At 40.4% G+C, this 21,296-nt stretch overlaps 1 protein-coding gene across 1 annotated transcript in view; it reads right to left on the reverse strand.

The window, feature by feature from the left end:
- Positions 1-5,494: 5,494 nt before the first annotated feature.
- Positions 5,495-21,296, reverse strand: part of BZW2 (basic leucine zipper and W2 domains 2) — a gene marked incomplete at its 3' end in the record, with an annotated part of 36,443 nt that continues 20,641 nt past the window's right edge. The window contains exons 6-11 of the mRNA XM_082015539.1: positions 20,868-20,977; positions 18,823-18,993; positions 18,185-18,331; positions 13,768-13,906; positions 7,188-7,310; positions 5,495-5,523 (exon numbers count right to left, since the gene is read on the reverse strand). Of these exons, the coding sequence (XP_081871665.1) occupies positions 5,495-5,523; positions 7,188-7,310; positions 13,768-13,906; positions 18,185-18,331; positions 18,823-18,993; positions 20,868-20,977 (719 nt within the window). The remainder of the gene's footprint in view (positions 5,524-7,187; positions 7,311-13,767; positions 13,907-18,184; positions 18,332-18,822; positions 18,994-20,867; positions 20,978-21,296) is intronic.

Here is a 21,296-nt window from a genome sequence, read left to right on the forward strand (position 1 = left end):
GAGTGTGTTTGGCTTAAAGATGCTATAGGGAGTGCCAGTGGGGGTAGCACTGAGAGCTTGGAGAGGTTATGTTGTAGCACTGTCTAGTGTAGTTTATGCTTTTCATGTTTTACCACTTCCCTGTATTTATACATAAGCTTGCTGACCCCTTCTGGCCTGCTGTCAAGGAGTTGGAAAACAATGATGCAAGTTGCTCACTTGTTTTTGTTTATGACCTCAGCTCTCTGCTATATGCCAAACAACAGGCATGAAGTGGGTGGTACTTAGAAGTTCTGCCCAGGCGTGTGGCCAGGTAGGTCACAGGAGAACCCCCTACCTCCTATGTCATAATGAAGGATAGGAGCCCTTCTAGAAGGTGTTTCTCAAGTCCCAAAAAGAAGAAAGAATAGAAGCTTCTCCTGCACATATGTGCATCATCGAATCATTAAGTTTGGAAAAGACCTCTGAGATCATCAAGTCCAACCATCAACACCACCAAGCCCACTAAACCATGTCCCGAAGTACCACGTCTACATGTTTTTTGAACACCTCCAGTGACAGTGACTCTACCACCTCCCTGGGCAGCGGCACAGTTTGCCCTGGGCCATGACGAGGCTTCCAAGGCTTTCCTACGTGACAAAGTTGTTAAGAAACAATATGTTTTGAATTATGCTTGAGCTAAGAACTGAACTTCTCAGAGATGTTAATCGACTTCAAATCTCTTAGTTTGAAATGCTGCAGAGGTAAAATAATGCATAGCTTAGAGGTATTAAAAGGAATCTAAAATCAATTTTAATAGCTAGGTGATCAATTGTGTGCATTTTCTTAAAGTAGCTGCTCAGCCATTTCTTACAGCACAGGAAGGGAGAAGGCTGAACCACTTGTTTGTCTGGTTGTCACCTCAGTTACTAGTACGGAGTAGGGTAAATTCCAGGCAGCAAGTGATTGCATTCAGGCTGAAATGTTATGTATTAACAATGCTTCAAAATCCCAGTTTTCTGAATTTTCTGAACATTTTTATTAAAAATAACCTACCTGAGTAAAGCTACTCAACCACTCAACAAAACTAAAATATATTCCAAAAGTTTTGAAGTTACAAATTAGCTTATTTGCTTAAAGAACTCTTAGGGACTGAAACTGGGTTGTAGTCAAAATACTGTGTCTAATTATCTTCACTTTAGTATTGCACACATATCTTTTACTAGTGCAGTGACTTTCTCACACATGTACATTTGAAATCGTTTTCTTCCAAAATAATTTTACATTAATAATTTTATTTATATATTTAAAGATATTTTAATATTCATATACAATGCATGTCACATTAATTCTAAATATGTATAATATTTAGCAATAGTATATATTATTTCTATTGGACATATTATAGTAAGCACTTGAGTATATTATTTAAAAATTATTTTTAACAGTATTTTTAGTTACAATTTTTAAACCTGTTTTGACAACAGCATCAATGGTCTGGGCCCTAATTAGAAAGACATCATTACTAGAGCTCAGGGTTCTTTGTTGAATTAACATATGCATCAGTTCACTAATATCTCTCTCCTATGTTCTGAAATTTTTAAATATTAAAAGAGTAACTGGCCATTATTTTAATATATGTAGCTAGTGATGGTTGGACTTGATCTTAAAGGTCTTTTCCAACCTTAATGATTGTGTGATTCTGTGCTATTCTGTAGTGGATGTGGGGTTAGTTTGTTACAAAACTACTTAAATCTGTAAGACTGAACAAAGAGAAGAGCTAAATCCTTAATTTTCCAGTTGGCTAATACATTGCTAGAATTGTCAAGAACAGCTTTTGTGTAGAAATCTTAATTGCTCCCCTCGATGTATCTCTCCCGAGCCTGGTAGCAGACTGGCCTCTGGGACCTGCAGAGGGTCCTGCCCACCAGCCCGCATGTGCCCGTGGGCTTTTCCACTGCTCCTTTTGGCACAGGTCTGGCCACTGGGTTTGAGACCTGCTGGCCAAGCAGGTAAGAGGGATGCTGGCGTGGAAGGTCATCACCACATGTCCTGGGGGTAAATACCAGCCAAAACGTGGTAGGGGTGAAAGCGGGATTGCTGCTGGAAACACTGAAGGGAGCATTGGCTTGGTGATGGTTTGTAGGATTAGGACCTGCCGTGGGGTGGGAGCCCACAGTTTGACTGACATGGTTCAACACACCTGCAATGCAATTAGGTAGTAGAAGCAGCAAGAAACTATCAGCTTTCTAACCAGTGCTTTAACTGAGAAACCCATAAAACCTAACTCACTGTTGCATCCCTGGGAAGATGCGGTCCCTCTCCTGGAAAGCACCTGCATGCCAGAAGAATGTTTTAAAGCAATATAAATGGGTCTTGGTTAAAACCTCCACATGACTTCAGAATGGAGAGGCCAGGAGGGAGGAATCAACTTCAATAATCCCCATTTTAAAGTGCATCCTATTGTGAGACACACAGATTGTTTCAAAATTAAATGCAATATATTATGTGAAGCATGTTTTCTATGAAGTATGTTTATAAGACAACTGACCTCAGAGTTGAACATATTTAGCATTGGCTCTAACTTTCATTTTTCTGTCAAAGAAATATTAATTCAACGGTTGTATTAAAAAAATGCTTTGGGTTGGGGTCATCTTTAATTGAAATACAGACTCTGTGAAGGCTTCCAGGGAAGGGTATTTATTTCACCTGAAGAGGGTCATACCAAAAGCTCTGCCCAGGCTTAATTGCAAAGCCTGATCATTACATGTTTGTACTGAAATTCAGTCTAATGCAAACCATGACTTTGTATTCATGCCCCTACCTTGTTCAGTTTCTGGCATATATTTAAAATTCCAGATGAAAATACACATGTGCATGAAAAGTCCCCATCTGAACTGATCTCAAAGATTAAGTGGGGAAAATTCCTGAAAACTAGAATCAGGAACACTTACTGCCTCAGCAAAATAACAAATCATCTTGCTGGGGGAAGGCAAGCTGAGAGGGGCTCCCAGGAGCTAAACTTTAGACACAAACGCAGAAGATGTTGGGTTTCAGGAGTTGTGTGACTGAAAATGGGATGACTACTGTCAGTCCAGAATGCAACTCCCCATGCTGCTCTAAATCACAAGTCTCAGCTTGGCCAACAGCCCTGTCCTAAAAACACCCCTTTCCCTCCAACACAGCATCTATAAATGCAGCCTGGAACAAGTGCGTCAGCAATCATAGAGTATCTCAAGTTGGAAGGAACCCATAAGGATCAGAGTCCAACTCGACAGGTGCCTGGCCTGTAGGCACCTGAACTTCAGTGAAGCAGATCTCGCCGAGCATGAGCATGCGCTTTGCTTATAGCCGCTGTACGCTGAGGGCACAGACACAACAGGCATCCAAGACTTGCTGCCTTTTGCCACAAAGTGCCTCCTGCCAATGATGATTTTTCTCTCCAGCAGCTGGCCCAGGCAGCCCGCAGCCAGCCTCTTCTCGCCAGCCCTGGCAGTCTCACCGCAGGTACGTTTCATGGCGTCTTCAGCCCCTTTGAAATCAGTCTGAGTTTTAGATTATACAGAAAAGTAGTTTTACGTACACCCAACTGAATATTCACTACTACCTTAGAAAACCGCAATTTTGAATGTGAAATATTTCCAGCAATAGCAGCTCCATATCAGTAATGACTCAATACCACCACTTCACAGCTGCAGAGTTCGTGGACAGAGGGTCCCAGGTCAGTAGTGCCTGGCAAATTTATTTTCTGTAGTAACAAATCTGAAATGGAAAGCATGCCGCTCATGCAGCCATTCTGCTTTATAGTATGGCTATCTTGTTGTCTCCTCTAGGTTACTGGAAATATCCACATGACATATTTCCCCTTCTAAAGATCAATACTTGTTACAAAAACAAACGCTGTTCTAGATGGAAAGCTGGCCTTCAACAGCACTGATTTCCACTTGCTATTTGCTGTTTCCAGTAAAGCTAGATACGTATTGAGACAAGACATTTACAACCACATGATCTGCGGTTTGCATGAAATGTTGACTTTCGCATAGAAAAATCTGTACTATGTTAGCTTATTGGTTTCTAATGACAAAATACGCCACTTTAGTTACGCTGTTTCATGCTCTTCCCTCATTAAGAATACAAGCCTGTCTTTTCTAAACCTCACTAATCCACTCACTCATCTTTCACGTGGATTTAACTCTGTGTTGAAAGGGAAGTATAGCTAGAGGCATGGACAGCAAAGGGGGGAGTGGGGCAGGAGAAGACTACTTCCAAAGTAACTGGACCTGTGAGAAATAAAATGTCAGTAACTGGTACCTGATGAATGGCTGTGACAAAAAGTGCAAGAGACTGGTGCTGCGTGGGACCTTTGCTGTTGAGTTCATATCCGTATGACACAACACAGGATTCCAGGGACTCTGATCCCGAGTGCTGGCTGACTATTCCTGCAATGTCAGACCTTTAGCTCTGGGCTTGGGTTTTGAGACTTGCGTGCATGTACAAACCTGCACATTGCTTCTATTTATGCAACATCCTAACCAGGTCCCAGGCACTGGAACTGTAAATGGCATCACATCAAGGCACAAGAAGAATATTGAACATAGGATGGGTCTTGAGTATATGGTCATTTATGTATTTCAGTCAAATACCTAATTGTAACATCACAATGACATAAATAAATTGCAGATTTCACATGGAATGACTTCTAGTCATGCATGTTTTGAGCTAGTGCTTCTAAAAGGAGATGCTTTTTCATGAAAAATTTATCTATCACCAATACCCGAGTGTAGTCTGAACTGAGAACAGCATATTGTTCTACTTATCATGTGCATCAATTTTGTACATGCAAATCTGGGACTCTGCAGATTTATTCCTGTACATTTTCTTTGAATTAATAAATTGAATGAACCAACATTTGCTAGGGAATCTGGTTAATCTGTCTGAAGTTATATGGAAACATGGGACTAAAGATTAGACAGCAATCCCGATCAACTACTGATGCTGATTTTGTGATTAAGAAATATGAAAACAGTCTGCTGACATTCTTGTGTAATTTTCACTTCAAAAATCAGAAAAACCAAATTTAGAAAACATACACACTAACACCACAAAACTAAGATATAAAAGCCATTTATTCAAAAAAATGTGGTGGTGTCAAATCACATACACAAGCCAATACTGAGCTACAAACACAGACCAAACAGTTCTATAAACAGAAATCGGAGTGTTCATATACCATAGTACCTGAAAAAGATCGTTAATAAAAAGGAGTCCATAAGTATTTCATTTCACTTTTTCTACATGGCTCCTTGCTGAATGTCTTTGCCTAAGTTAGTGTACAATGAGCCAGAGGTAGAGTCCCAAGTAAAGCATCTAATGCCTCAGGGCTCCATTAAAAACCTTTATTCTTCTAAACAAAAGGAAAGCCTAGCCTATAGTTTTCTGTGTGACACTGAAGTAAAGCCTCTTTGCTTGAACAGTACAGCATTCCCAAGCACATTTGGCATTAACCTAGATTGAGAGTGTGCTTTGTTGAACCGTCTTAGTTCTCCTCCCCTTCAGACTCCGACTCTAGAAGAGAAGTAAAACATGTCATATAGGTTGCACAAGGACAGTGATGTAAGTAATTCTATAAAAATAACGAGATACCCTTCCAAAATTCACATGAAAATTTTCATCACACCTAGTACTTCCCAGGAAAGCTTGGCAGATTAAACAGAGTAAGCCAGAAAGAAACACACAGTTTCAGAAGACGAAGATCTGCTCTGCTACTCTCCACTGTGGAGCTCTTCATTTACAGATCTGTCACTAGAATCTTAATCAAATCACTATCAATGACTCTGGTCCTCATCAGCAGAGCGGTGCAATGCATATCAGAGCCGAGTTTAATGAAGGATCAGCGTTATTTGCTCGCTCTTCTAAACTCTATGAGTAGGCTGTACTGCTGTCAACCAGGAAGCACCCTTTAAACTATTTGCTCTGCAAATATCAATCATCATCATCCAGCCTATCTAGAAAGGCATACGTAGTGTTACCCTATGGCAAGTATAAAATCTATACAAAGTTTTTAACAATTTGTACAACATAAGATAAAATTAATTTAGAGGTAGAATGAGAAGAAGTAGAAGTAAGAAAAGTAGAAGTAATTCAGAAATAGGAGCATAGATGGTGTTTCTGTTACCTAAAGCTACTTTGCATCATACTGTATTTCTGTCTGCATTCACCTGACAGGAAAGGGCTTGTTCCCAACAGATAATATACATTAGATCAGATTTCTCAGAGCAAACATGGTCTACATGTTCTTAGAGTAACATTTCGTCTCCATTTGTACTGGACTTTGTAATTAAGGACATGTGGCAGAGGAGACATGCAGGAAAGGATTAAAATGAAGGGCAAGCGAAAGGCATTCAAGGAGAAGATTAAAAGGGGGAAAAAATGCTTAATTAGACCTCAACCAAGATTGCCAGTCCAAAGTCTCAAGTGTGAAAGGAGCTACCATTTTTATACTGCTACCTGCACATGTGAATTGCTGCAGTCTTACCTGCTCCTTGGCATTACTACATATTCCCTCCAAATCTCTAAAACAAATTACATTAAATGGATGCAAATGGAACACTAGTAATTATATCCCTATCTATTACACATGGATTGCTCTTCCCAAATGAAGTGGAATTCCTTTTCCATGCAAAAAAGGTATTCAATACAAACCGAAGTCTTTTCCTATACAGAACATGAGAAAAATAAAGTTAGGGGCTAAAGAAACTAGTTCCCCTCCCCAAGTGTTTTAGAGCAGTAAATGCAGACCACATATCTTAGCCCGATTATTCAGCTAAAAGCAATTTCAACTGCAGTGGCACAGGCAGGCTTATGCTATGTTGATGTCGCCAGTACAGACGATAACAGAAGAAAAGGCACCAATGCAGAGAACCGTTAGGTTGCACGTGCTAACACCAAGGTACTTCATGCTGTCAGCAGTGCAGCATTCCTCCCTGCAGAAGCTTAAAGAATTTATCTACAGACAAGTGGTACCTGATGACTTAAGGACTTCACAGGGACACCACAAACATTAAAAAGCAGCAAGCGTTGTTAGGCTTGGGCATGACCAGAAACAATTTGGAGCAGTCAAACGCCAGCTGTCCTCTGAAAGTTTGTATACTTCATATGTCTAGTACAACTAAAACCTGGAAAAATCAATATGATTTGCCAAGAGATTATTTCCTTAAATGAATCCGTACCTTCTTCAGCGTTTTGTAGCCATTCCACAAATTTCTTCATCTGGTCAAGAAAAACACTTTTGCCTTTAGCAACATGTGCTTCTTTATACCACTTGAGGATAGCTTCTTCACTCAGAACATCAGCTGAAATACAGATCAGTTTTTGTAAAAAATCCATGTATTTTTTTAGAAGTTAGAAGATTTTGAACATAAGGGAAGAAAGACTTTTTCTTTTTTAAAGGCAGCATAAAATAATATGATCACAATGGAACAAGCTTCGCACAAACTATATTAGGCTAGAACTACAGAATATCCGATGCATATAAGGGATTCCAGATGCAATAAAATGTGCAACATATTAGGATTAAAGTACCAAATATTGTGCTTCTGTAAAGGATAGTCCTCCTTTAATCTGTTTTAAATACACCACGTAAAATGGTTGGATTAAAAAAAAAAAAAAAAAAAAAATCAGTCTGCACATCTTAGAAGTTACAATAAGAAATACCACGCTTTTTCTTGCCATTGAATCACAGCACTGTGCATGATTCTAGAAATCTGAAGTGACAGACACCTCCCGATTAAAAAGTTAAAAGACAGCCAGTAGGGATTTTTTGCAATCATTTTTCCCTAGATTTTTTACATTGTTTTTAGCTAGTAAGTTTTCAGGCCACTATTCAGATCACCCATTTTAAGGGACCGGCTCAGATGGACAGCACAAGCTGACATTTTTCTGTCAGCATCAAGAACAAAATAGCTGCCCAGTGAGGGAACGTGAGGCTGAGTGAGATTCCGAATAAAGAAATCCTAATAACAGCAAGGACACTTATTGTTTCCAACAGATGCAAATTTAGGTCTAGAAACAAACCTCTAGCCCCAGGAACAAAGCTCCTGTGATCCAGCCAAGCCAAATATCTCAGTAATTGATGGCTGTGGAGGCGAAATCTGGGATCCACAATGGCATTTTGGCAGTTACGTAATGCAAGAGGCAAAAACAAAAAAAAGTCCAACTGTATTTGTTCTATAAAAAGACTAAAGACAGCTTCTTACATCTCATTAAAATTTCCATTCTTTTTGTCTTTGAACAAACTACCCTCCCTTGCTCTGCAAAATCAACACATTTATGTCAAGTTCTTCACTGCTTCCTTGAGCTCCTTGGTGCTGTCCCACCCACTGGGTATTCGCTTGCCAAAGCACCAACCCTGACCATCACCTTCTGCTTCAGCCTAAAGGTTATAGCAGATGTGGCAGGGAAGATAAGAAGGCAAACTGAAATAAATGACACCAAAACCCCAAAGCATCTGATCAAATGAGACAGAGTAGACACGTTTCACATATGCTGTTGAATAATAAACAGATGGAAGCAACCAGGGATACATCTGAACTTAATCACAACTATCCCAAGACATCCAACAGTAAATGAATATGAAGTCTCTCTGAAAATTTGGAATTTAGTGAGTGCGTGTGACGAAGTTACCTTGTCTCAGACACTTTTCCAAAATAAAACCTCTTCTGCAGTTTGCCGCAACCAACAGCAAGCTGAAAACACAGGGAAAACAGGACTGCGCTGGCTCTGGGCTTTTTTCAGTACATACACAGTTGCACTTAGTGAACCCTGCAAGTGGCACATAAAGCTGTATCTTCCTGAAATCACAACCCATCACCATGAACTTTTTCTCCAATGTAACAGAAACACTGGAGCAAAGAAAGAGGTTTAAAACATGCTGCATTAAATACTTGCCAGTAGTTGTTAGCAGTAGCTCAAAGCCATTACAGCATTTAACAAATCAGGATTTTCATTTAGCAAACCTGAAAATATTTCACATGGACTCTCATGAAACTGCAGTTTAATCCCTGCATGTAAAAAGCTTATGTTCACCACAGAGTCCTGAAGTTCACACAACTAACTCCGCAGAATTACTCAGGGTGTGACAGGTACTATGATCCTTAGGGACAGGCAAAGGAAATCAGGAGAGATTTTGGGGATGGGGCACAGAGAGAGTCGAGCACTCCCTCCCCGGCTCAGGCCAGCTCTTGGGCATCGTGGACATTTAGAAACACGAAGCTGCTGTACAGAAGAGACTGCAGAAGCCCGTTGCTGCATTACAGTCCGTATTACACTTCTGTACAAGGAAGCGCCTCCAGGCAGGCACATATGGGCTCAGCCCAAGGGTAATAGGATTTAAGTTTAGTTTTTTGATTTGCAGACTGTAAGCTGAATGGGTTTATTGCCAAAGAGGAAGAGGGAACTTTTCCTTCCCTCCCCAAAACCCCAAACCTGGTCATAGAAGCATGCAATCTCAGTGTGCCTCAAAGATTAAAACATTCTCAAGTCAGATGGATGAAAAATTTGCCTGTATATAACTCCATAGCCTCCTACACTAACAGTGGGGAACAAAACGCATTCAACTACAAAAAGGACAACTGCATCTCTCCTTTCATTTCTGAGCAATATTATTTATAACACATTCATGCCTCCAGTGCTCATAAGAGACGATATTTTCCTGTCAGCACAGAGATGCTCAATTAAACAATCATGCAGGACAGGGTGTAGTTAATCATACCTCTAGGTTGCTTTGAAGCAATGGGAACACTGAGGGGGACAGGAGGAGGAAGGGTATGATTCATTTTGTATATATATAGTTATTCCTCATTAAAGTTGATTACAGATATATTTTACTGGCTGAAGCTGAACACTGTGGTTTGTGGGTGTGTGCACATCATTTTCACTGCAGTCCCAGGTGATGTCAGCCCGAGAGAGCTGGTTTTCCTGCAGGTGCAGCCAACTGCCACTCAAACCACCCACAGCCAGAGCCTCCAGGGACGTCCCTCATGAAAGGGAGAAGCTGCAGAGCAGAGAGACTGAAGAGCACAGTGTCTTTACTGCAGGGTTAACTGGAAAGTTACTTGAAGTTTGGGTCTCAGCTTTGTACTAAATCACCCAGTTCGAATGAATTTCTGCTTTTAACTCAAACGGCATAGCCATCGGCAGTAAAGGGAAAAGCATACCCTGTCAGCTCCCACCACAGTCAATCAATCTGCAAACTTCAACACTATTGCAGCTAACTCAGTTGGGAGGACAAAGCCTTAAGGCAAGGGCTCTTTCAATGCAAGGAATGTCACCCACAGTACAGTTATGGTCTTTACGTTTTGGTTTTTTTTTTTTTTTCTGGGAAAATTTTGCATCCAGTACCGAAAGTAAGTACTTGAATAATGAAGATATTTAAATGTAATTGCGTTCCATCAAAAACCAAAACCCGTGTATCAAGTGGAACTTGAAGATTCAGTCCTTGTAAGTGCAGGATTCCAGCAGCGTTTGAGAAGCCAGTCTACATCGTTTGGTTACAACCTCTCCACGCTGCAGAAAAGTATCTCTGAGGCCTAATTATGCTGCTGCAAACCAGAGTACTACTTCACAGGTACTTGTGTTTTCTAAACATTGTCTTGAATTCTAATGCGAAAGTACACAGAGGCTTTGTGCTTGCTAAAGGTGCTTGCTGTCCAAAGGGTGAAATTCAAATCCTTATGAAAGGAATCGTTATTAATATCAATAACATCAAGATTTCACATTTGAAATTTCCAGGTTGGACACAAACTAAAAGAAAGGAGGTTCTGCAAGTGAATATGATATATAGCATGTAATCCAATAACAACAATGCTTATTTTACCCACAGTTACGGGACACACTGCAACACGGAGTGGACTGAAAAACAATGTACATCTTACAGTGCAAGCATAACTAGCAAGGAGGCTGGCAAACTTATTAGGTGTTGCTCAGGAGAATTCAGTAATTCTTATTCTGCAAATTACTTTTAGAGTATTGGTCAAAATGCAGCCGGCAGATTTACAATTGCACAGGCTTTAAGCGATAACAAGAGAAGCAACTTCATAGCTAGGCATCAGTACAGAACTGGACAGCTTATTTTCCTCTGTACTGTACCAGGAACACAAAGATGTAATACTAATAATAATATCAACAGGCTTTAACTGACTACAGAACTGCTTTTGCAGATTACACCTACAAGCTGGTAAGAAGCTGCTACCACGGAAGGGAAAACAGGGCTTGGGCTTTCAATGGGCAAAAAGTGGATACTCCTCCTTGTTTAGACACAGAATAAAAAAAAACCCCAAACAACAAAGTCTTTCAAGACCTTCTAAGTGCTAATGAGCCCCACCGTTCCTATCAATATGTTTCGGTATTTACAGGTAATTCCCACGAAAGTAATACAAGGGCTATTTTATGCTGGAAATATGGGAAGGATTTAAATGCAAGATGCTGGACATGCTGATGAGAGTAGTCATACAACTAAATTTGTCACAGCATGAGTGGCTTTTGGTGCCTATCATCACGGATGACTACCTTCATGCCCAGGAAGCACTGCCTCATAATGAGTAATAAGCAATAAACAATAAACTGTCCACATTCATGCTGGTAGAGAGCTGCATTTCTGTCTGCCCATCCACAGATACTTCAGATGCCTGTATTTGTCACTAGAAAAAGTTCATTAGGTACCCTGAAACCTCTCCAGAACCTGTGCAGGTTACACTTGAAGCACAACAGAAAGGGGAACACAGGCATCTGCTGTTCCCTCACCACTGACATAGCCAGTAACAGCTTTTGGGGGCTGTTTTCCTTGACTATTAGGAAACAAAAGGTATGCTGTCACCAGCAGCTTATCTACCATGAAGTGTATGTCTCTCAAAAGATTTACTGGCTTGTTTCTAGCAGATAGGTATGAACTGGAGAGAAGAGGAGGGTGAGATCCACCAGCACTTGAAGCAAAGCAGAGGCAGGAAGCATGGCTCTGGACAAGTCACAGCCATGAGTTGTTAAAGCTTGATAACATCACATGAGAGAAACAGTAATTGGAGGACTAGTGCTCCCAGAATCTTCCCTGGTTAACGCAGTTGTATGTCCTCACCTAATGGACACTGTTTAACTCCAAAGCTGCCTTAAATAGATAGAGCTGATGACCCCCTTACTGTGTCCAGCACTCAGAAGGGCCCTGTGGCTAGTGGCTGTAAAGGCAGGCAAGCAGTTGCTAGTAGGCAGCAGTAAGTCTGCCAAACAGGGCAGATCCAGCTTCAGCCCGAACGGTGCCAGGAAGGGCTGGCAGCTGTGCCACCGCATGACCGCATCAGATGGCAGAGAGGCGGGTGCTCCGGCACGCCTGCCCGAGATATTCCAGGCAGGAATACAGGCATGGAGAGTATTGCACATGCTGGACATGCTGAACTCACAGCTTCCACCGACAGGCCATACAGTAGCTCCAAATGCTCTTCTAAATGTCGTGTGAATCCTAAACAACATTGTGGCACCTGTAGTGCTGAGGCTAAAGTCTTCTCACCCTTCCTTAACCAGCCTGCCCGAGTACATCCCAGAGTCAGAACAGGAGCATGCAGGGTGAGTGGAGTCGATGGGATCTGGGTTCTCGGAGCATGTTAAGTTTAACGTACAATTCAGTGATTTATTTCCTTTTTTTAAAATCCTTTGGAATGTCAGGGTCGCTCTTGCCGGCTAATGCAGTAATGAATTTACAAAAATTTTGAAGGGAATCCTACACAAGACTATTTCTGGTTTAACCATCACTTATGGTCTGAGTGCACAGCAGTTACGGAACTCATTCATCATGTTCGAAGTGAATTTTCTTTTCCAAAGAAAACTGAATAAAGTGCTTGCTGTAGGTTGTAGTTTCAAGTTTGTCCTCAGTCATTAACAGTGTTTACAAACTGTACAATTTAAGGGTAGAGAGACAAGGTGTATTGCTTTTTCATTTGATCATTGAGGCCACGCTATATTGACACAAGGATGGAAATAAATCCATGTGATTCACTTCTGCCTTCTAAAGCTATGAAATTATTTTAACGGTCTGAACTTGTTTGCCTTGAACATGTACGTGGACACAACAGGCTGAACAAAGATCAATACTGGGTTTCTACTCCTGCTGATTGTTCTCCTTCAAGTATTTATAGCAAGAATGTCAGAACAAACTGTTTGGTACCCACCCATCACACACAGTGCAAGACCACTAGTCTCTATGACAACCCCATCAGAATAAACTTGTGAAGAAGTCAACTTCACAATAAAAATTAAGTCCCTCAAATTATGGCACCTGCAAGAAATAGGCAGGGAAAGGAAAAGGGAAAGAAGAATAAGGAAATCTCCCTCTGGCAGGGAGGGAGTAACACTCCCCTCCCCTCCCCGCCCCCCTCCAATCTTCTTGCCTAGAGGGTTTGCACTTCCAAGGTTTCTTAAAACAAAGCTACAATCTACTTTTTAAAGCTGCCAGGAATTTATAGAAATGTCTTCCTCAAACTGGTTTTACACAAGAACTAAATTGCACTTGAACAGACTGTGATGGTGCTTGGATCCTGCTCATGCTTCTTGACTATGGGATAAACACAACAGAGAGAGAAGGGCTTGTTTCAGCTTTTCCTGCTGCCACACACTCCTTTGCACTATCAAAGGTATTTCAGAGTTCAACTCCAACACAACCTTCTCATATGCAATACCTGGAGAATGTCTGTCTCCTATTACATCATAGCTGAGTGGCTGGCATAGAGAATCCACGCACAGTATACAACAGTGGATATAGACTTTTACCTTTATAAAAGAGTACCACTATCTTCTGAAAGGCTTTCATGAAGTGGATGTTGTCATAACAGTACTCCTGCACCTTCTGGAGAAGAATCAACTCTGACTGGCCTTGAGTGCTGAACACGGCAAGCAGAGGGGCATATTGCTGAAAGGAAGGAAGGGTAAAAATCAAAATGCATGTCAATATACTGAAAATAAAAACAATCAAATAAATTTTTTTAATGTATGCGTCATGAATTTAATCCCTGAAAATCTGTTTTCACTGAAACCTTGGATTTACTTGCCAACTGCATTTACCTAAACACATATAAAGCATATACATAAATATCCGTGAGCTTTTGTAACATGTGCTGCATGCTGTGAGCTAAAATTCAGTACCACCTATAGATATTGCATTTTGTAAGATCAATTTATAAAGTCCACATCTTGGAGTACTGCTGTTCATACATGTCACAAGGTAGCATGCTGCTGATTCAGAAGCAATAATGTTCATAACATAAGACATCCAAAGATGAAGCACATGAAAATACAAATCTGTTGTGTCACAGGGATTTCAGAAGTCCAAGGAAATTGAACTGAATTAAATTAAATTATCCCAGGTTAACTGTGATCAAGTATCATTATTTTTTTCTCGTTATCACCATCAGAGTATCATGACAACCTTTGCTTTGGTAAACAGGAATGTTTTCAATGCAGAGCATTAACTGCTAACTTCATTCTGACAAGACAGTAGCAGTACATTTCATTGTCTTTTCCTGGAGTTTATTAATATAATAAAAGATAAAGCAAAAACTTTTTTTATTATGAATTTTTCCCTCTAATTTCAGTTCTTAAAATAAAAAATTACATCAAAGGACCACATCTTGTTCACTCTTTCCGTAAAAATGACAGCATTTATATCCATATCTCCCCAATTTACTTTCCTCTGAGCTTTTAGTGAGTCCAGCTGAGACTGCAATCTTAAATTTAAGGTAATATTAATAGCATTTTTCAGAGCTGAAGGAAGACAAATTACCCTTAATATTCACAGCCCCGGTCAAATATAGATTAAGGTTACTATTGAAATTGTTCTCGTACTGCTCAGTTCAGTCTTTTTTCACCATTTTCAGTAACACTGTCAGTTTGGCATTTTTCAGCTGGACTTGAAGTGGCCTGGTATCACAGACTTCTGGTCTGTGCGACCAGAGCTGCTGATAGACATGGTCAGGTAACAAACCACCCGTCACCAGCAGCACTGATGGACACATTCAAAAGGACATACGCTTCAGGACTTCTTTACAAGGGGCTAAATCCTGAAGGTTTTACTTAAAATGATCCACAGAAAAAACTATTAAAACACATGAAAACTGACTAAAATATGGAAAGTTGGTTCAGAAAGTCTTTTGCAAAATAATTATCAGCTACTAATTTAAAGACAGAGAGAGCAAGAAATCCCACAGCAACTATAACAAGAGCAGCTAGGCAGGCAGACAGTATAATTACTTTTGGAAGAAACTTCCTTGCAAAATAACTATGAGAAATTACTAGATGTAGCTAACACCAGAGGTTGAGTTTTTCCACTTCTGGCAGGTATAGCCACATCTTTAGAAAGAACATTACTGTTTTGGTAAACACAGTGCAAAATCTGTGCAGGCTTTGGGTAACAAGAATCCCTCTTTTCCCCCTTTTGGCCCTTGAAGCATCTAGCTGGTATCTAGGGCAAGTTGCAGGGAGGCAAAGCAATATACATTGCAGTTCATTTGTATAACAGCATTAGCAGAACCCACTCCCATCCACATGCTCGTAAAGTGCTGCTCTCTATAAGCATTAAGTAATTTATTTTAAAAATTCTATCTTTTCAGTTTAGAAGTAGGATACCTTCGTTTTGCTACATCTGATTGACCCCCTTTGCGTTACTCTCTTACTCTTCAAGTGGCACAGATTGACAATTATAAGTTTCACAAGTGTCTAACCGACTAAGGAACCATAAAATTAGCTTCCACTCACTGCTGGCTGAGCTCAGTGGCATTATTTTCAATTTGCCTCAGGTTAGGTAGCAGCGGATCAGCAGCTGCAGTGTCATGAAGCTCACACCACAGCCTTGCCTGCAGTGCAAATTGTCTGGAGGACTCTCCCCACCCATGGGGAATGTCTCTTCTCTGCACTGGACGTGGCCTAGGGGCCAAGCCCCAGTGTCCCAGTGAGGTTACTGGGATGATGAAGAGCTTATCCTATAAGATTCAGGGTTTAACAGCTTGCCCTGTCTCCTCCCGAGTTCAACTCCTGCCACCCCCGCCATGCGGATGGCACACGTGGCATACGCTGGTTCATGGCTGCCCACCACCTCCATTAGGAAGCCACCCATCCAGTAAAGCTTGTCAAGAACTATAAACTAGGTCAATATTCTGTGTCTTGACACATCTTTTCAGGGGTCCCTCATGTACAGCTTACTACAAGAAACCTAGTAAATTCAAGAGACTGGTACCCGGATGTCAAAGCTTTGGGAACTGTACTTTGTGGAAGTTACCTGTCAGGTACAGCCATACAAGAATAAATCCCACCACCTGGCATGTCCCATGTCAAGTATGTATTTATATGCACCCTGACTCACACCACCAGGGCAAAACAACTCCCTGTTTGTTTCAGGGCATGTCGACACACAGGAGGGCACAGGAACTAGGCTCTGTGTCACACTAACAGTGTTAATCTGATTTCTGGAGTTGGCTCACACATTTTGTCAGCTGAGAGCTGAAAGAGAGGAATCCAAGATCTGTCTCTACCTATCCATAGAGTAAGGATGTGAAACAAATGCTGCTCATTTTTGAACACTGAAATGGAAAGGACAAGCTAGCAAAGCCCACATTTCTGTTTCTACTGCTTCCGTTAAAAATCTTACCTGTAAGTGTAAATAGTAAGTACCCCACACAAGTTTGTCCTGTTTTTAGACAGTGGATGTAGCTAGAAAGATGCCTATCTTATACAGGCAAGATGCCCTACCTAATTTAGCAGGCTTACATACATAGCTGATGGCTTGGGTCAGTCAGATGTGCAGGACTAAGCATCCAGTCAACAATATTTGTACAAAGCCAGCTATGTTTCTGTTTTTCCAGTGTTCAAATATTCCAAAAAGCATTTGTTAATTTGCCCTGCAGTACTAAACAATAAATGCATACCATGTTACAACTCAAAGAGATATGATCAATTTTTACATCGAAAGAGCAAGAAAAACAATGTCTCTCCCATTTTTCTACTGCTATTTGGGTCACTTGAGAAGACTTCAAGGCATTCAATTTTACCATCAAAGACTACACAAGGTCCCAGGCGACTACATTTCTAGGATGACTGATTGGGAAACTAAATTCAGATGAAAGGACACCAGTAGTAGGAGCTAAATCAGCATGGGAACTCCAAGTATGGAGAGGCATCCAACATGAAGAAAGGAATTCAGATCAAGCTTTAGATCCATTTTACCATAAAGAAAAAGGTACAGATTGCTTCTGTCCTCAGGCAAATCTTTGCAGCCCTGGCTATGAGGGAGTATTCTCTTGCTCATGGTTTACCAGCTTAAAAGGACTAATTCTGCTGAAAAGACTCTGTCTCTGTTCTCAGTTCAAGCATCTTGCACCATGCAATTCCTTCAGACTTAGATGAGGATTACCAACGATAGCAATGACACCAGTGCCTCTGCACTGTTTTTAGTTTCTGGGGTTTTCTTCCACTCCAAGGTCGTAAAGAGTTTTTGTACCAACATGTAAACTGTGATATTGCAATTTGTTATCACTTAGCAAACTACAGCCCATCTTTCTATGCATTCAGTTCTCTCATTGACAAGGACAGTACCTGGATCAAAGAGTAACCACACTACACAGTGCACATGCTCTCAAGCCAGCTCCTGGCTTATTAGCTGACAAGTCGCTGAGTATCCATCTCCCATAGTCAACATCGACAACAACCATTTCACAGATTCTGAGCAGTCCTGTCTGGATCTAACCAGCTCTGTGCAAAGATAGCACAGATGCTGCCTCACCATGCTCCCAAGACTTCTTTGCTTCTGGCAAAGACATTGCAAAGGTAGTTCCTGCAGGCTTACTAGCCGCGTCTGAGCGGAGCTGAGTCTCAGCATTTGCTCAGCACTGTCCCACAGCAGGAGCTTCTCAGGACCTGGCACACTGAGAAAGCACAGCGCAGAGGTGCTCAGGCTGTGACCGCTTCCGTTTGCCCTGGTTCACTGCATTGTATGCCTCAGGGCATTCAATAATCAGAACTACCTCAATTTTGCATTCATTTGACTAAAGGAGAAGGGACTATACACAATGCTTGGTGTGCTCAGCGTCAGCCCTCAAAACTCTAAATTCCCTGCATTTAAACAGGTAAAAACTTGACAGCTGTAGAATGTATTCTGCTAATTCACAGCAGCCTTTCCCCTCTTCACCCATGCACGCACCTTTAGATGTTTGAGGGCTTGCTCTGCAACCAGCTCTTCCTTCTTGTTCCATTCCACAGCATTCATGACACAGGTCCACAGGAGACCGATCACTGCTGGCTCTGGCAGCTCGTTTCTTTTCATTTCCTCTTTTACGTAAAGCACTACCTGGAGCAGGAAATAAACTGCTGTCTTAAGCAACATTTTCAATCAACCAGAAATCATGCTGACTTACCAAATACTTGCAGTCATTTACAAGTAACACCATGGTATAGAAGTAGTAAGAAACAAAATTAGAACAAGAGTAATAAAAAGGAAGTATTTAGCATGTTTTTATTTAGCAACATCACTATTACTTGACTACAAGTTTTGTCCCTCCCATCCAACCTAGCAGTTAATACACTTAAATGAAATACATTCTCATGAAGTACAACTGAAAAAAAAAAAAACCACGAAAAAACCCAAACCCCATAGGCAGCTCCACTTGCAAATCCAGAGGATGTTTTGTTGCTTTAGGCTTAAGCACAGAGTGAACTGATGAATAAATTAAAGAAAAACAGAGGAAACCTATGAGGTGCTCATATCCATTCTTCTGTACCTACTGCTGATTTAAGTCTTCGACTATTACATAAACAGTTGTAAAAAACCCCACTCTTTACCTCTTTAATTGGGCATTCCTGAGAGAGACGTTCTTGTAGCTCTTTCTGAAGTTCTTTACGAGTCCCCAGTGACTGCTGAACTCTAAGAAAATCTGAGAGCTCTTTTAGACCTGCCTCAGTAAAATACTTGGCAAAATGGTCCACATTCTGCCGATTGGCTGGAAATAGTTCCTAAAAAGACAGGAATGCTCTCTGTTAAATAAATAACCAACTATGACCCTTGAAAGAATGGAACGAACATTTTTTAAGAATGAACAGTGGAATCACCTGCTACTGCACTTAGAAAAAAAACAGTCAATGCTTGTATTAACACTGGAAAAGTCAACACCTCATTCATAATGTTGTTTCATTATAGGGGAGGGAAAAATGATGGTCAGTTACGCAAAAACCTAACACCCTCTCCACATAAAGTACATGTACTTACAAATAGCTGTGAGGTTAAGATGTCACTCAAAACAGTCCTCAGAAAAACTATACCTTTTCCAGATTCCAAGAGTCTTGTAGCGAAAGTACAAAGGAATAGATGGTAAAGCCATTCTATGCAAAGCATATTTACCATGCCCTCCCAGTGTGTCCACACATTTACCTCTTAAGAAAAACACACTTAGCAATACACACGTGGCCCAGGCACTCTGGCCTGAGGTTGCTACTCTGCTGAGCAATGATTACCACTAATGTATCATTTAACAAAAATCACAAAATCCACTTTGTACTGTTAACAGTAACTCCTGTAGGCATTTCTAATTCAAAGACACTGTCAATCTATGATTTATGAAAGTCCAGCTACCTAGAAAAGTTAAAATTATTCTTAAAAACTGCTACAGCAAATGCCCCATCTTGGCAAGGATTCAACAGCATTTGCTTACCATCCAGTTCTTGGTGGCTAACAATGATTTGTGGGATGGATTGCACCTTTTTTCAAAGCAGCTAGAGACTCTCAATTTGTTTACTTACTGAAAATGAGATTAAGAAGAAACTTTTAATGAAGGCATCTATACTAGGCAACATCATCTGATACTTCATAGTTGTTTAATATAGCAGCATAACGAGAGCCAACAGCTGAAAGTTTAAGTCAGTCAAGTTTGAGATAGAAATAAGATGTGGTTTGCTTTTTTTCCCTCTCTAATAAACAGCGTAATTAGCCCATTTCCCAGCTTTATGGCAAATTATTCATGACTTGGACTCTTAGAATCGAATACAAATTGAAGAGATGAAGGGGTGTGGGAGGCTGCTTCACTTTTGAAAGATTCTTGCTTAATCATAAATTGTTGAGGTAGAAAGAGGAAATACTACTGAAATTCTCCAAGGCACTGCTACACAGGATGTAGCACATTTGGTTGGATTATCACAGCAGCAATCTTTTTGAGGATTAAAAAAACCCTATTGAGCTTCAGAAAGACACTGGGAGAGAAAGGCACACGACATTGCTGCATATTCATACATACTCTAAATACCTCAGGCCATTGCTACAAACCCAGAACACAGGTTTTGAGTCCAAAGGCTGAAAGCCTTCCTCTGCATTGCTCCTACTAGGTCTGCTGTAATCACTGCAGGACCATTTATGCTACCCATACGGCTACTGCTGCAGAAAATCCGCTTACTGTGCTTTCGCTATACTACTTAAACAGTCACTTTGGAAACTTATATTCTAATCATAACCCTTTATACTTTATTATTTATAAAACTAAAACATATTTCAAAAAAATATAAGTCCTCACACACAGTTGCTGATGGTGTGTGTTTTGCTAGCAGTGGCTAGAAAAAAAACTATTTAATTAATTCCCAAGCCCCATATATACAGTCTTTCAGAAGGAATTTAACTACAGGAAAAATAGAGACAGAATGTAAAAACATGTGATATTTAATATTTCTGAACGTGTATCAGTGCTACAGCCATAACAATATTGCTGTGATTTAAAATATTTTTAAAATGTTAAGAAAGTCTGAGGAGGAATTAACATGCTTACAGCAAACTACCATTTGCACTTTATTTCCTTCTCTTTCCCAACGAGAGATAAGGATTATTGAAAATATATTGTACTCACTAGCAATCTCTTATCGAGGTTGGCTTTTCTTAAAGCAGAGGTAACAGCATTGGCATCCTTCTCTGCCATCCATGCTTTAAAAAGCTTTACAGCAAAAGAGGCTGCAATCCCTGTTTGAGAAAAAACACAAAACGTGCTTGAGCAATTTTCAACATGAATTAGAGATGACTCTAAGAATTACAACGTTACCAAATGGTTCCAAGAATATGGAATGAAAACACATTTATGACAACAGGACCAAACATGTAGAGCTGAAATGCTCATTTTTTTTCTTTAATGCAGTATTAATTTTCTGAAGTACACTATATCTTTTGATTCTGTATTGCCCATCTCCATTAAACTGTTCAAAGGTTTACTTTGCAATTATTTTCCCACCTCCCCAATTTACAGATCAAGTCCAATGTAAAAGGAAAAATTATGCGTTAAATC

This window comes from Phaethon aethereus (assembly GCF_964289735.1).
Source record: "Phaethon aethereus genome assembly, chromosome: 2".
Classification (NCBI taxonomy): domain Eukaryota; kingdom Metazoa; phylum Chordata; class Aves; order Phaethontiformes; family Phaethontidae; genus Phaethon; species Phaethon aethereus.